We start from the raw sequence: 15,759 nt of genomic DNA, 5'->3' as shown, positions 1-15,759 counted from the left end.
GGGCTATAGTTTCTCCTACAAAGAAGAGCAATTAGAAGCTTAGATGACTACGACTTTCTTCATCTTATTTTGACCAAGACTGTTCAAACAAAGCTTAGCTTGGGTGGGACGTCAAGGAGGGAAGAAAGAGAGAACATGGCTTTCTCTGATTATTGATAAGTCAAAAACAGAGAGGACCCAGACTGGGAACAGAATGGGCTCTGGTTACTGCACAGAGATAGCCTGAACTGACTGGGGTTTTTGTTTCTTTGCTTTTGTGTTTTGCTTTTGTTTGGTTGGGTTTTTTTTTTATTTGTTTGTTTTGTTTTGCCATCCTGCCCTTTCTTCTACAGCAGGGTCTGCAAACTATGGCCCATGTGCACCATGGTTTTCACATAGCCCTCAAGCTAAGATTGAGTTTTATATTGTTAAATGGTTTAAGAATCCAAAATAATATTTTGGGACATAGGATACCTTTATGAGATCCAAATTTCAGTGTATCCCCATAAAACCATCCACTCCACAAAGCCTCTCTCTGCTCATTTTGCTTGGCTCTGAGGTCTTACTGTGCTGGTAGTCTGCATTTGGTTACCTGGCAATTCTTGAATTCCCCTGAGCAGCTGACTAGGGCAATGCCATAGGGGCAGTGACCTTGTTTTGTACTTCTCTCCCTCATGGTACATACCACCCATTAGGTATGTTATAAATATCAAATACTAAACAATAAAATCCTCCTGTGGCTTAGTTCTGATTCTTCCTGCAGCAGATCTTGAGAAGAGAGGGTTCAACATAAGGACCCTTCTGTGGCAGGTGTCAGACTATGCTTGGGACCCAGATGATCATAAAGACTAAGTGAAGCTCCTTAAGGATCAAACATGCTGATTTTCCTGTGAAACAGGTAATAACTGTAAAATGTTAAGTAACTGGCTTTTGGTCATTTCAGTGGGCCACGTGAGATGACCTCACACACACAATTACAGACACACACATGCATATAGTTAAGCAGCTGGAGCCTGGCTATGCTTCTCTACTTGTTTTGCTCATCGTCAATGCTAGCCTAGTTAGGTTGATGGAAAATGAGGGAGAAATTAAAATGTTAAAAGCTCCAATCTCTGAAGATTCATTCATCCATTTATTGATTCAGCAAATATTTATTGACTGTTTGCATCATGCTGGGTGTTCCACAAACGTTCACTCTCAAAACAAAACACATTATTTCAAAATAATTGAAAACTGAGTATAAATAATAGATAGCATTTTCTTCTTCTGTTTTCTTTTGTCTTGCATGTCAACCCTTCCCTCATCTCCTTGCCTGGGCTCCCTCTTGCTTGCTCTCTTTTCTCCTGCTAGCACTTTGGCTTCCATCAGTTAGGAGCTGTGCTCTTTTTTTAAGAAAGATTTTATTTATTCATGAGAGGCACAGAGAGAGAGGCAGAGACATAGGCAGACAGAGAAGCAAGCTCCCTGCGGGAAGCCCGATGTGGGACTCCATCCCAGGACCCTGGATCATGACATGAGCCAAAGGCAGATGCTCAACCGCTGAGCTACCCAAGTGCCCCAGGAGTTGTGCTCCCTGAAGGCAGTGATGGGACCAAACTCATCCTGGCAAAGGACCCTACCCAAGTCCCATTTCATCCCCTCCAGTGATAACAGCTTTCAAATTTGACCAGTACCATTTCCAGCTGCCCTACTTTGAATAATGACAAAGAAAAAGTGAACAGCCAGCATGGAAAGCAGCTCAAACCTTTATAATACAGTTGCCCAGTTCATAAACTTTCTATGTTTCCATTTCCAACTGCTTGAAGCCAGGAGGCATCTGGAGGGCACGGGTCAGTAAAATCTTGAGATAACCGCTGTCACTTTAATGCAGACCAAAGCATCTAACGGACAAGAGATACAAAGCTCTCCACTTTATTTCTCTCCTCCCTACATGTTACAAAGAGAGGCTGTGAAAAGGCTGAGAGAAGGAGTAAAAAGATAAACGAAGCAAAGGCTTTGGACAATGAGTAACTATATAAGGGGTTAAAATTAAGTTTCCATCACATTATAACCCAGGTGTTAATAACCCAGGCACTCTGGGAATAAAAAAATACCTTGAGAGATGAACCTTTAGGAGTGAAACACTTGAATGGCTTCTTGTCATCTGATAAGTTGTCTTCAGGCATCTTCTGACGTTTCTCAGCAGCTTCTGCCCGTCGCCTTTCTATCTCCTCCTTTAGCCTCCTCTTCTCTTCCTGGGAAAGAAAGAACAAGTGACAAAGACATCAGTACAAGCTTCATGCCAGAAGAAAAGAGTGCTGTAGGGGAAAGAGCACTAGTCCCAGAGGGAATGAGCCGGGTTCTGGACTGGATGCCAGCCCTTCCTCAAGGGCGGTGGCTAGAGGTTAGGCCGGAGCCTGCAGCTCCAACTGCCTGATTCACTCTGGAGCTGCTGCTTCCCAACTGTGTGACCTTGGCCACGTCACCTCTCTGCTCTGGGCCTCCGTCTGTCATCTGTAAAATGGGGATACTAATAGCTGTCGTGAGGGCTACAGGAGGAAAGCCTGTGTGAAACGCTGGACCTTGTGCTCAGTATGAAGGTGATCGTTATCATTGTCATCACCATCCTGTCAGGTCATTTAACGCAGACCTTGCGTCTCTGTGTAGGTACAATGAATAATGCCCCTTCTCTCCCTCCTTCCTAGGACAGTTGTGAAGACAGATGGGATAACTGATGTGCAAAGTTACATAAATCTAAGGTATTATACTTGCCAAATTGCACGAGAGATGATTTTATGCTTGTTTCAGCCTCAAATAAACCGAGTAGATTGCTTTAGATGGTGACAAAACTAAAATACATAGACACTGCATCACAGCAGCCACAGAAGTCCACAGTATGTCTCATTAAGCCCTCTGTGCCTTCATCCCTGGTCTGTAATAGCCTCCCCTGTCTTCTCTCGCAGGCAAAACATTTCAGAGCTCTGATCAAGTTGCATGTCCTCTGTGAATGTTGTGCTGAGACAATCGTATAGTTTTCGTAGTTTTCAAACTGTCTATTCTCAGAGATTGGCTGTTCATCCAGCAGAAGGATTCTCTGTGTTATGGGCTGAGCGTTTGGGCCCCTCTCCCATTCATACATGAAAGTGTTAACCCCCAAAGTGATGGTTTTAGGAGCTGGGAGGTGGTTAGAGTGGAGCCTTCACGAATGACCCTTCTAGAGCTCTTCTAAAAGAAAACCCAGAGCTCTCTTCTGTGTCCTCCCGAGTGAGGACACAGTGGGAGGACTGCTGTCTATGAACTGGGAAGTGGAGTTTCACCACTCACAGAATTTGCTAAAGCCTTGATCTTGAACTCCCTAACCTCCAGACCTGTGAGGAATAAATTTCTGTTGTTTATGAGCCACCCAGTCTACGGGGATTTGTTATTGTGGCTCCACTGATTGAAGACTGTTTGGTAGGAGGCTGGACCAGATAATCAACTAGGTTCAATCCAATTCTAAGAGTTAGTGTTTCTTTTCTGCCTTCATTGATACTCTGCTCCTCTAAATAGCATTAACAGCAATGATAAGAATAACTGTAACTACCAGGTATCAGGAGCGCAATGACGTATTTAATCCGGGCATCAATGCTGTAAGTAGACATTATTTCACAGGTAAGGAGAAGTCTTAGCTTATCTGAGTTCAGTAACTCCGCCAAGGTCCCCAGCTTGCAAGCGGCAAAGGATGCCAGCCTAGGTATGTTTAATTCTAAAGCACTAGCATCCCAAACACTTCCCAGCCAAAGGCAACTGGCTCATTGAGAGCCGGTGTTGGAAGATACCTTGGAATAATTTAATCAAACCGCCCTTGCAGGTCGGGGAATTGTTGCAGAGGATCCGTGTCAGAAAGCCATCGGAAGTCTTTTTGCATGGTTCGAATGCTGGAAGGTCACCATCTCTTAAGATCAGAGGGAAAAGCTCTAAGCTGGTTTGGAGAATTGAGGTCCCAATACTGATTCCACCATTTACCAGTCAAGTAGCTCACATAAGCCACTCAAATAATCCAATTCCCTTTTCTTTGCCCATAAAATGAGAATAATAACGCACCTCAGGATGAAAGGAAAGAATGCACCTTGTAAAGTTGCAGTTGGTTAAGTGCTTTTTTCAGTTTTCACGATTTGCCTTCTTGTAACTCTATCTGTTGTTTTTAGTTCTGTCTTAAAAGACGGAGCACATTCATCTGTTCATTATTACTGGGCTCCCGCTACAGGCATGGCACTGTGCTGGGTCCTGGGTTTACAGTAATGAACAAAGCAGATACCGCCCCTGCTTGTGACGGACGCCCTTGTCTCCTTACTCTTCCATGAAAAAAAAAGAAAAACTATTAAAAAAAAATCTCTCTATCAAAACTCTTCGAATATCAGCAAATAATGATCATGTGACTCTTGGTTCTAATCTGTAGACCTTTTCATCCTGGATTTCTACTTTCTGTTCTTTTTTTTTCTTTTAAAAAGATTTTTATTTATTTATTCATGAGACACACACACACACACACACACACACACACACACAGAGGCAGAGACACAGGCAGAGGGAGAAGGAGGCTCCATGCAGGGAGCCCGACATGGGGCTTGATCCTGGGACTGCAGGATCACGCCCTGGGCCCAAGGCAGGTGCTAAACTGTTAAGCCACCCAGGGATCCCTTCTGCTTTCTGTTCTTTACTGAGAGACAGTACAGGGGAATGGGTTAAGGCAAATGGGATGTGGGAAAGTTCCAATGCCACTCTGTGCCTCAGTTTCCTCACTTGAAAAATGGGATAATAAGACCATCCACATCAGAAAGTTCCTATAACTGGATATAAATTACTACACATAAAGGTTTTAGAACTGTGCCAAGCACGTTAGCTTTATTATTTTTTTTCCCCTAAGATTTCATTATTCATTACAGACACACAGAGAGAGGCAGAGACACAGGCAGAGGGAGGAGAAGCAGGCCACCTGCGGGGAGCCCCATGCGGGGCTCGATCCCAGGTCTCCAAGATTACGCCCTGAGCCAAAGGCAGATGCGCAACCGCTGAGCCACCCAGGTGCCCAACTTTAATATTCTTAAAATGTAGTTGTAAGAGTCCATGCTCAAAAGAGCAGCAGCATTCCACCACGGGAAAACAAAACAAAACAAAACAAAACAAAACAAAACAAAACAAAACAAAACAAAACAACCCACCTCATTCCCTGGGCTAGGAGGGTCACGGGGTGGAGGGGCTGCGCCCTGCTTACCTCCTCTCTGACTTTTCTCTCTGCTTCCTCCTGCTTCCGCTTCTGCTCTTCCTCCTCCAGCACCTTCCTTCTCTCCTCCCGCTTCTTCTTCAGCTCCTCCAGCTCCTGGGCCGCCTCCTGCTGCTTCTGCTTGAGCTTCTCGAACTCCTCGCTCTCGGTTTCCCCGCGGCGACGGCGAAGCTCCTCCAGGCGCTTGCCCGCTTCCACCTGCGGGGCTCCCTCGGCCTCCTTGGCCTCGCTGGCCCTCGCTCCCGCGCCCGGGCGGCTGTCGGGGGCAAATGCACAGGAGCTGGACACAGGCCATTCGGGCACCCCTCCCCGCCGCCCAGCACGGAAGCTGCTTTGCATCCCAGGCCAAAAGAAATCTCCACTGCCCATCAGGACACAGTGGCTCTTCACACCAGCCCAGGGGGGCTCGGGGTGGGCCTGGAATCTCAAGGCCCCAATCGGGTTCCTCTCTGCCACTTGGCCTTGGCTTCCTAGCTGTACAGCCGGGCGAACAGACACTGTTGGTGGCAACATGGCAAATGGAACATGGGCAAAATAGTGCAACCGCTATGGAAAACAGTAGCGAGGTTCCTCAAGAAAAAAAAAAAAAAAAAAAAAAAGGAACAGTAAAACTATCATATGCTCCAGCAATCCCACTTCTGGGTATATGCCCCAAAGAAGTGCAAGCAGGATCTTGAAAACATATTTGCACACCCTTGTTCACAGCAGCATTCTTCACAAGAGCCAAGAGGTGGAAGCAGCCCAAATATCCCTCAACAAATGAATAAACAAAGTGGTGCATACACACAGCGTGATATTATTCAGCCTTAAAAAGTACAGAAATCGGTCACGAGTTACAACGTGGATGAACCTTGAGATTACGCTACGTGGAATAAATCAGTCCCCAAAAGACAAATCCTGCACAGTTCTGCTTATAGGAGTGATCTAAAGCAGTCAATTCAGCAAAACAGAAAGTAGAATGGTGGTTACCAGTGGCTGTAGGGAGGGGGAGTTATTTAACAGGTACAGAGTTTCGAGTTTGCAAGATGAAAAAGTTCTGGAGATGTTTCACAACAATGTGACTGTACTTCATACAACCGAGTTGTATGCTTAAAAATGGTTAAGATGGTAAATTGTATGGTATGTGTTTTACTACAATTAAAAAAATCCATGATCCATGCATGATGCAATATGGAAAAACTGGGCAGATATTATTTGTTCTATTTGCCTCAGTGGGCTGTTCTTAGGATCCCATGAGATCACATATTAAAAAAATGTTGACTTCTATATCATCATAAATATTAGTCGTTACTGGAAAGAAATGCGTGTTTCACAAAACAATGCTATTAGATGGAGGACTAAAATCTAGGTGTGACCCTAGTAAAGTTCTCTACCATAAGTTACCGGTTAATTTGGATCTGCCTAGAATCATGGATCAGGAGGGAAGACTTAAAGGCCCAGTAACTGGAGATAGGAAAAGATGGCTGAAACTAGGGGACGCACTGAAATAAAAATCTGCTTATCCACATCCTTGTCTTGAACTTGACTCTAGCAGCTGATCTCTGGCAGATGAAATTACCCTTTGCCTCTTGATTAAGAGCTATAAATACAGAAATATATGTCCATTCTCACATAGGTGCTCCAAGACAGTTCGTAATGATGGCATTACCTTACGGCTTCAATTTGTATGGTCCACAGGACACAAATATTCCTAATTGGGACTTAAAATTACTAAATTAGCTCTGATATGGTGTAGTTAGGGTTGTTACTTATGCTTTATAGACCCTTTTCATATTTATTAGCTCATTTAGTAGTCACAATAACTAAGGAGTTTGCAGGTTACCTTAATACCTCCATTTTATGAATAAGGAAGCGATGGGTGAGAGAGAGACAACAGTATGCCCCAAATTTTGGTAGTAAGAAAGTAAGAGCCATGACCAGATTCAAGTGTTTCTCTACCAGATTCTAGGGTTTCTCTACTTTTCTTTCCACTGAACTATAATTATATGGAGAGTTAAATATGGTTTTCATAAAATAAAATAAAAAAATCAATGGAATCCAGCATATTAGCCTCTACCTCTCACCAACTACCCTGAGGACTAGAGAGTCTGGGAGGGATGTTTCCTACATGTAAGTCTCTAGAATTTCTAGTCTAGGCCTAACTACCTTCCATGCTCCAGTGGAAGCAATGCTTCATCAGATGGTACAGCTCATAAAACAGCAAGAAAATGGATGTTTTTTACAAGTTAGAAATAAAATTGAAATTAGGGGCACCTGGATGGCTCAGTTGGTTAAGAGTATCAAGAGCATCTGACTCTTGATTCTGGCTCAGGTCATAATCTCAGAGTTGTTGAGATCGAGCTTTGCCGTTGGGCTCTGCAGTGGGCATGGAGCCAGCTTAAGATTCTCTCTCTCTCTCTCTCCCTCTGCCACATGCCCCTCTAAAAAATGTAAAAAGAAAGAAAATCACTCTTTTTTTAAAAAAAGAAAAGATTGAAATTATGTTGAAGTTTTCTCTGGGGATTAAGGAGAAGCATAGGGATTTTATTGTAGAATTGGGAACATATTAAGACTAGAGACAGATCACTATCCCAGGGGTCCTTATGTTAAGATTTTATTTCAGAACTGGTATTCTTAGTGTTTTTACATAAATCATATAAAAAAAGAAGAGGGAGATCATTACCACCCATTGACCCTGAGCTCCTTTAATAAATTTGCTATCTAGTAGAGTTTTGACATTGATAATTGTCTCCGAACATATTGGTATTGACAACTGCAGCAGAGACTATGTTTTCACTGGAGCTGGATCCTCCTGGCACTCATTTAGGATAATTTAGTGGTATCCTTAAAAGTGTGCCTAGTTACAGATAGTCCTTAACTAAGAGACAAAAATGCAACTTGCCAGCTACTTAAGTAATTATTAACAAGCAGTGAGGTCATGCTTAACTAGCCCTGAACACAGGTAGCCCATCCCTAATGCTGTGTCTAAGGAACAGATGAATTATCACTGTCTGATATCATTTATTCCACATAGAGAAGGGCTCAGTGTTTCTAGAGATGACACAAGAAAAAAAGAATAAAACAGAAAATGAGTTCAAGACTACATATTTATGAATACCGATCTTATGTGTACATCTCATGCTTTTTTAAACATTGAGGTAGTTCTTTTTTTAAAAAAAAGATTTTATTTATTTATTTGAGAGAGAGAGAGAGAATCAGACTCCCTGCTGAGCAGGGGACAGACTCAGGGCTTGATCCCAGGACCCTGGGATCATGATGGGAGCCAAAGTCAGATACTTAACTGGCTGAGCCACGCAGGGACCCCTAAACAATGAGGTAGTTCTGAGTATATTATGTCCTTTCCAAGCTTTTTAAAGTGAAGGATGAAAAAATCAATATTGTGTATTATAATCAACATTAAAACAAAAAACAAAACAGAAAACATCACAGTGCATTTCAGAGCAAGGGAGAGTACCATTTCTTGACATGTTTGTTTCAGTTTTAAGTATATATGTAGCTGTGTCCTGGGTAATGATGTCAAATTTATTTCTTACTAAGAGTTGAGGTTAGAAGGTTTTAAAATATTGTTCTAAGTTCTTGACAGTTAAATTCTTTCATTTTGAACTCAAACAAATGTCAGAGGGTCCCTTAAAACTTGATGTTGCTGTTTCAGGCTCTTATAAGTTCACAGGTCTGTGACTCCAGAGAGAAGATCTCTCTGTGTTAATTCAAGGTCTTTCCATCTTCAGAAATGAGTTTGCTCACTCCTTGTGTTCATCATGTTAGTGCACAGGAGTTGGCCTGTAACACACGCCTATGGAAACTTCTTTGGATTCCACTAGGTGTCACTCAGTCTTTATTTTGGACAATGAAAGTGTCCATCATTAGGGGCCCGTTCAATAAATCATGACTTATTTGATATACATCCATCCATCCATTTTATATATACGTACATCCATCTGGTGGAAGACTATCATTATTAACTGTAAGCTTATGGTTCAGAAAGGTAGCTATAGGGGATCCCTGGGTGGCTCAGCGGTTTGGTGCCTGCCTTCCGCCCAGGGCGTGATCCTGGAGTCCCGGGATCGAGTCCCACATCAGGCTTCCTGCATGGAGCCTGCTTCTCCTCTGTCTGTATCTCTGCCTCTCTCTCTCTGTGTCTCTCATGAATAAATAAATAAAATCTTAAAAAAAAAGAAAGGTAGCTATGATATACTGTTATGTACAATGCAAGACTCAAAAATATATTTATAGTTACACTCACACATACATATACTATATATATTTGTCTATTTTGAATATATGCACATAAAAATATCTGGATAAAATGTTACTGGTAGTTATCTTTGGAAGGTGGGTACTTATTTTTGTGCTTCTATTTTCTGAGTGTTTCAAAATGAGTATCATTTTTTTCCTATAATCAGAAAAAACTTTAATTACCTCATTAAAAATAGATGGAAAGTAAAACAAATGCCTATTTTGCACTTTCTATAGAATCCTTGGTATAATCTGCTTTTTCTATGCCTTGCTCATTGAGTTGAGATTTTTTTTTTTTTATGTCATGTTTTAGAGAAAACTATCTAATCACAGAAAACAAAACTATCAAAGGGGGCAGTAATTAAATCAAACATGAGCTATGCTCGAAACAGTAGCAATAGTTTTGTCCTTGTCATCTCTACTCGGAGGTACCGGTATACCCTCAGCACTATGGTGCCATGAACATGGAAATTTTTCCAGGTCTCTCCTCTATCCTTGGCTTCCTTAGGTGTGAGTCTAGATGAACAAGCAGACCTTTCACCATGAACACAGTTTGTTTGCAGTTAGGCTAGTAGGCACTTGGCTATTCTAATAGAGGCTCCTACTACAAAGCTGTTTGCTTTATAAGTTCATACAGCAAACCCAGGCATCTCCACTTCCACTGGCATCAACTTCGAATTGAAATTAAAACTAATCTATGTTGGCAGCTAAACAAAAGCTAATGATATGGTGGCTGCTGTCATTTTTTTTCTGCCCAAAGATGGAAAAATTTGGGCGAAGGTCACATTTAAGAATTCTCAGCGCTACACCTGTTGCCATCCTTGTGATTTTTCTCTTTGAATTCCCAGCTCCCTGGATTTCCACACAATGGGCATGTTAATTATTAATGTGAGTTTTGACTAAAGCTGGTTGGCAAGTTTGCTAATTGTTAACTAAATTTCTTTCTACTGACAGATTCTTAAAAAAGACCATTATTTTTCTTAACAAAAAATACACTCAAACCACAAAACATATTTTAAACAATCAAATAATAAGACAGTAATATCGTTAGGCAATATTCATTGGATACTTTTCATGAACCTGACACTGTTCGAGGACTTTGAAATATTAAACTACTCACACTTCGGCAAGCTTTGGACTCAGCTAACCAGCTGGAATCAACTCGATTTCTAGATTTTCTATGAATTCTTAATAAACTCCTGATGTTCTACTTAAAGTCTACTTTCTTGCCAATGCCAAGTAACATCTATAGGTTCTTCACATCCTCTTTCATCAGTTTACTGAGGCATTTTCTGTACACTTTTACTTCCTTAGGCTCTCCCTTGGATAAATGTGACTACCTTTCTGCTCAAGTTTTTGTGTAGAAAAATTGTTTGGGGGCAATTATATTTCCCCACTCTAGCCTGCTTAGAGGAGCAGAGCCCTAGTAGTTCTGCTTGCTTCTGAATGCTACAAAGGCTTTGGTGTAAGGAATATGTTCAGCTTCTACACAATACTTGCTTGTGGACTTTATTTGAACTGTTCAGAAAAACAAGGTCCAGAGGCAAGACTGCTGCCAAAACAACCCATGGGAACCCTCATTTCAGGGACCCAAGACTCTTCCAGGACATCTGGCACAGTACCCAGTGTCATAACAGAGGTAGGAATTTGGCACCAGTGGTTGAAGGGGGTGTATCTTGTAGGAGTGGGGCACAAAGAATCATGTAGCCAGGTGTCCACGGCAGGCTTCTGTAACTTGAGTCCTTCTACAGAACTGGTGGGGAGCTCTCAGTATTCACTGTCTCTAGAAATAAGGATTTATCTGCATGTACCTATCTATCTGTCTGAAAATCACTTGTCCAGATATTCAACATGATGGGGGATGGCGGGGTGAGAAGGGGAAGCTGAAGCTATGCAAGTGTGTTCTCCAAGGGGCACCTGGGTGGCTCAGTACTGAGCCTTTGGTTCAGGGGGTGATCCTGGGCTCCCAGGATCGAGTGCTGCATTGGGCTCCCCACAGGGAGCCTGCTTCTCCCTCTGTCTATGTCTCTGCTTCTCTCTCTGTGTCTCTCATGAATAAATAAATAATTTTTTTAAAAAAAGGAGGAGTCTCCAAAGGGTATTAAATAGAGCACTAGTGCTATGCCCTATGCCTACCTCTTTGAGGTTCCCAATGCAAATTAACATCAAGTGTTCTCAAAGTCCTGTGTTAAAGAGATCTAATTAACTTAGTTTAAACTACATTTCCCAAGTGTTTGGCCACAGGACAATCTCAGTTTTAAGCAACATTTATTTATAATCTTTAAAAATATATATTTTTGAATATGGTACCAACAAGCATCTCTTATGAAATTGGCTGAGCCACATAGAGAATCAATGACATTAACCCCAGTCATAATGTCTTCTAACAAACTGATCTTACAGGAACATATTAAGTCAGGGAACAAAAGCATGGATCCTAAGCATGATCTGCTTTGCTACATGATGGGAAAAGCAGATTAAACCTTGTCTGAGCAATGACTGCTGGTCTTATGTTAGTGATGATAGTCTGACTTGCTGACTGAATATCTCTAAGACAATGGCCAATGACTTCACAACAGAAATATGTTGCCCATTTAGCACATTGCTGTCTGGAGGCACAGGAGAGGGAGGCTAATTATTATTTTTTCTTCACAAGTGGACACAGTCATTGTTAAGTTGTCTCTGCTTCTTACCTGAAAGTATTCTCGGTGTGTTTAAGTTTGTGGGTCATGAATTCTCCATTCTGTGACTTTGCTTCTGGAAATCCCTTCTTTCCATCCAAGAAGCTCTTCACTTCTTTTGGTTCTTTGTCCTTTTTAATTTTCTCATCTTTGATCTGACCAACAGTACACAGCAGGGAGAAACATAACGATAAAAATCCTATTAGGTTTTGGTTGGTATCACCGAAAAAGACCCAGAATTATTAGGAAGTCAGAAAACTCAGAAGTAAAACAAACCGCCGGAGAATGATGTCGTAGAGCTGGGCTCAGAGGAAATTCTTAGAGCTTGAGCTATGGTCCTCTAGTCTCTGTGCAAAGACCTCGACCACAATTTTAGGAAGTCAAGATCATCCCTGATTTCACCGGGGTTTTATTTTTAAGAGCAGTGGAGGTGTTACTGTTTGGAAACTATTATGCACTGGAAATTTCATGGAAGGTCGCTCTTTGTAGTTCCCACTGAAAAGAGTTATTATTAGTGTGGCATTGATGGGAGAATAGCCAGGTTGGTTGGACAGGTATTTCTCTTGGTTGAAGACTGAGTCTTTGAAAAGGACACAGACGTGTTGAGGAAAAAAAGAGGAAACCTACCAGATCTGCAAAGCCAATTTTGACAGGTGGCAGAGGAAGCCCACCCTTGTATTTTAATCAAAGGAGTAACTAGGGTCCTGAGGATAGAAGACATAATAACCCTACCTTTAGGGAGACGACTCAGATTTGTGGGACCATGTTTGTAGTCATCTAAACCACTACAGTTCAAATGGAATAGGAAACCAGAAGTGGTTTTGTGATTGTTGGGGGGACAGAGGGAGATGATATATGGAGAGTGGGTGTTAGCTTTAATTTTTATGAATTTTGTGTTACAAGATCCTCACAGTAAGTGAGACACGTTATTTCCAAGTAAAGCGAACTTACATAGCTTGATAGGGGGTTGAGATTACCTGTATCAGCTCACCCATTCTTAAAGTATGAGTGTGAAAACAGGAGAGTCTCGTTCATTACTGATCATTTCAAGACAACCATGACAAGACACTAACGTTCTAGAGCAAGCAACAGAGGAAGGATAGACATAAGTGCTTGGGCTTTCAGGGGCTGCCCAGGATGGCCTCCCCTTATCTGATTGCTCACCTCTTTCCAGCTATTCCTCTGATACCCTCTGAACACTTACTGCTAAAGTGCATGCCTTACTAAGCACAGTACTTTTTTTTTTTTCTCTTTATTGATGAGCCTGGAGTAGTCCTTTGCCTGACTGTCTTCTTTGGATGGTATTTGAGTAAATTATCACAGATGGACTATTCACTACCATGTTGCCTTAATTAGTTAAGACTTTAATCTTTCTCAAAGGCTGTCCCTTGGACATGCTGAAAAAGGCAGCTGTTGTTTTACCATTCTCTCTGAGAGCTTCATCTGAAAAGAAACTTGAGTTTTTGTTCTAGTATTGTCAACAAACTGGCTAAAATGAAGTCACCTAATTTCTCTGGGATGTTGGCTCTACATCTGTAAGAGAGGTTGGACCAGAGGATTCCTTCCTAATCCCTCATCCTGCCATTTCCTTCTTGGCTCCTGATTTGCCATGAAAGGCTAAAGAGAAGAGAGGGACACTTTGGCTTGTCCTACAGCTTGATTGCAGCTCCCCAGTGGCTGTTCTTGCCCAACAGAAAATCAACGTTCATTGGGAAGACAGGAGGAGGCAATGCCTGTTTTCATTCTGACCTATCACTGCTGGATATTGCCCCAGATTCCAGGGACTGGAGTTTATATGTCCTGGTTCAGAAGTATCTGGGGATGCAAATTTGGGGGGAAGGAGTGTCCCATTTCAGGGAACCCACAAAACACATTCTTAGTCAAATTTCATGGATTGGGAAGCACTATGCAGAGACATTCCCTTTAACTCATTTCTCCTATTTTGGAGTCAGAGATATTTCCATTCTCCCTAAATGCCTTATCTGATTTATTGACCAAAAATGTGTATAAAGTAGATTTGTGAAACAATCCATGTCTAAGACAAGAAAAATCTCCTCTCCCCTTTTTTTCAAGCTCTGCTTTACTGGCAAAAGTTGCCGAGGATGGTATGCTTATACGCTCTTTGGAAGACTTTCTTAGAAAGTATTTTTCTGAGGTCTGGAAGTGACTTCTGGAAATGTCTTCTTGAAGAAGTCTCATCCTGATGTTTGTGTTTACTTGCAGTAAACAAACAAACTCATTCCTTAGTGCCTTTAAATTTTAAGGAGCATAGTAATAGATTCAACCTGAACTCATGAGATTCTGAGGGAAAAGTATTTGACCTGCTAGGTCAGAATGTTACCATGAAGAAACTCTATGCCGATGGGTGCATAGATAGCTAAGTATCCTGAAGAGTTCATGTGCTTCACATTCAGAAAATATTAGCCTATGAGGTGCCCTGGTCAAATGTGACATGTGGATAAAACTCTGGATATTTGGGACATCCAGTGGGATAACACGTGGGTGTATGGTGGGGGTGAGGGGATTCAAGTGACATGCCCTTGTGCCAGAGAGACACCTAAAAGATCAAGTGAGCAAGTCAAAAAGACTGAGCTGGCAGTCTGTAGATCAATGCTTTGCATCACCCGATTTCAGGAGAATGACAAGAACTAGTGCAAGTTACAATATTTCAGATTAGATTTGAGTCATTTTTGTTAAGGCTCAGAAACCTCAAATTCCTTTTCTGGGTCCAATGCCTACCACATGGTCTTTGCCCCTGTAAGTTGGCTCTGCAAACAAGAGGGCCTCGTCAGTAAGCCCAGACTCCACCCCCACACCCACCGAGTCAGATTCTGCCTCTCGTAAGATTCCAGGTGATTTATATGCATGCCCATGTTTGGGAAAGTGTGGTACCTGGTATGAATATCAGTTTCAATATCATATGAACAGTTCTCCCGGAAATAGGTTTTCTGTCAGAGGCCAGGAAAAGAATAAAAAGCTAGGGAGAAGAACCTAACAAGAGGCATTTTCTAAGTGGAGAAGAGAAAAAGAAAGCTAAGTGTCAAGGTTGGTGACGTTCTGTGATCCAGCGCCACAAACAGTTAAAACCGCAGGGCTGCAGGGGAGAACTGAGTTTTTTTCTGAGGTCTGGGAGTGACTTCTGGAAATGTCTTCTTGAAGAAGTCTCACTGTGATGCTGGTATTTACTCGCGGTTGACCAATCCAGCATAGCTCCTTGAAAGGAAATTTTCTGTTGTTGTTTTTTAACAAAAAGGTTAAAAAAAAAAAAAGAAAGAGGGAGGAGGGTGTTTGAAATGGAGAAATCATGTAAAATAGGATTCGAAGTTGTTTACATAAAGTAACCACACAACTAGCTGGAGGGGGGAAATCTAGTAATTCAACTAGTAATTTTCAGATGAAATGTCAAAGCGGGAATGCTAGATTTTTTTTTTTTTTTTTTTTAGCTAGGTTAAGTGGCTCATCTGGCCTTGTGTAAAAAAGAGGCCCAAAGTTTTGGGACTCTAGGATGGAGTGTAGAGCAAGCTGGGAAGGGGGCTGGTCTGAGATCATTGTCCCACCCACACTGCTGGACCGGGGCCTTCTCTGAAAAGAGGCAGAAGGATGCTTTAGGGTGACCATTCA

At 42.0% G+C, this 15,759-nt stretch overlaps 1 protein-coding gene across 15 annotated transcripts in view; it reads right to left on the bottom strand.

Moving 5' to 3' along the window:
- The window catches only part of CALD1 (caldesmon 1), a 188,414-nt gene that overhangs the window by 16,793 nt on the left and 155,862 nt on the right, over positions 1-15,759 (bottom strand). For all 15 annotated transcript variants that reach the window (XM_049094656.1, XM_049094653.1, XM_049094652.1 and 12 more), the window contains 3 exons: positions 12,151-12,293; positions 5,213-5,477; positions 2,073-2,213 (listed from right to left, as the gene is read on the bottom strand). In XM_049094656.1, coding sequence (XP_048950613.1) covers positions 2,073-2,213; positions 5,213-5,477; positions 12,151-12,293 — 549 coding nt within the window. The remainder of the gene's footprint in view (positions 1-2,072; positions 2,214-5,212; positions 5,478-12,150; positions 12,294-15,759) is intronic.

The sequence above is a fragment of the Canis lupus genome, chromosome 16 (assembly GCF_003254725.2).
Source record: "Canis lupus dingo isolate Sandy chromosome 16, ASM325472v2, whole genome shotgun sequence".
Taxonomy (NCBI): domain Eukaryota; kingdom Metazoa; phylum Chordata; class Mammalia; order Carnivora; family Canidae; genus Canis; species Canis lupus.
This window is presented reverse-complemented; position numbering and strand designations above follow the sequence as displayed.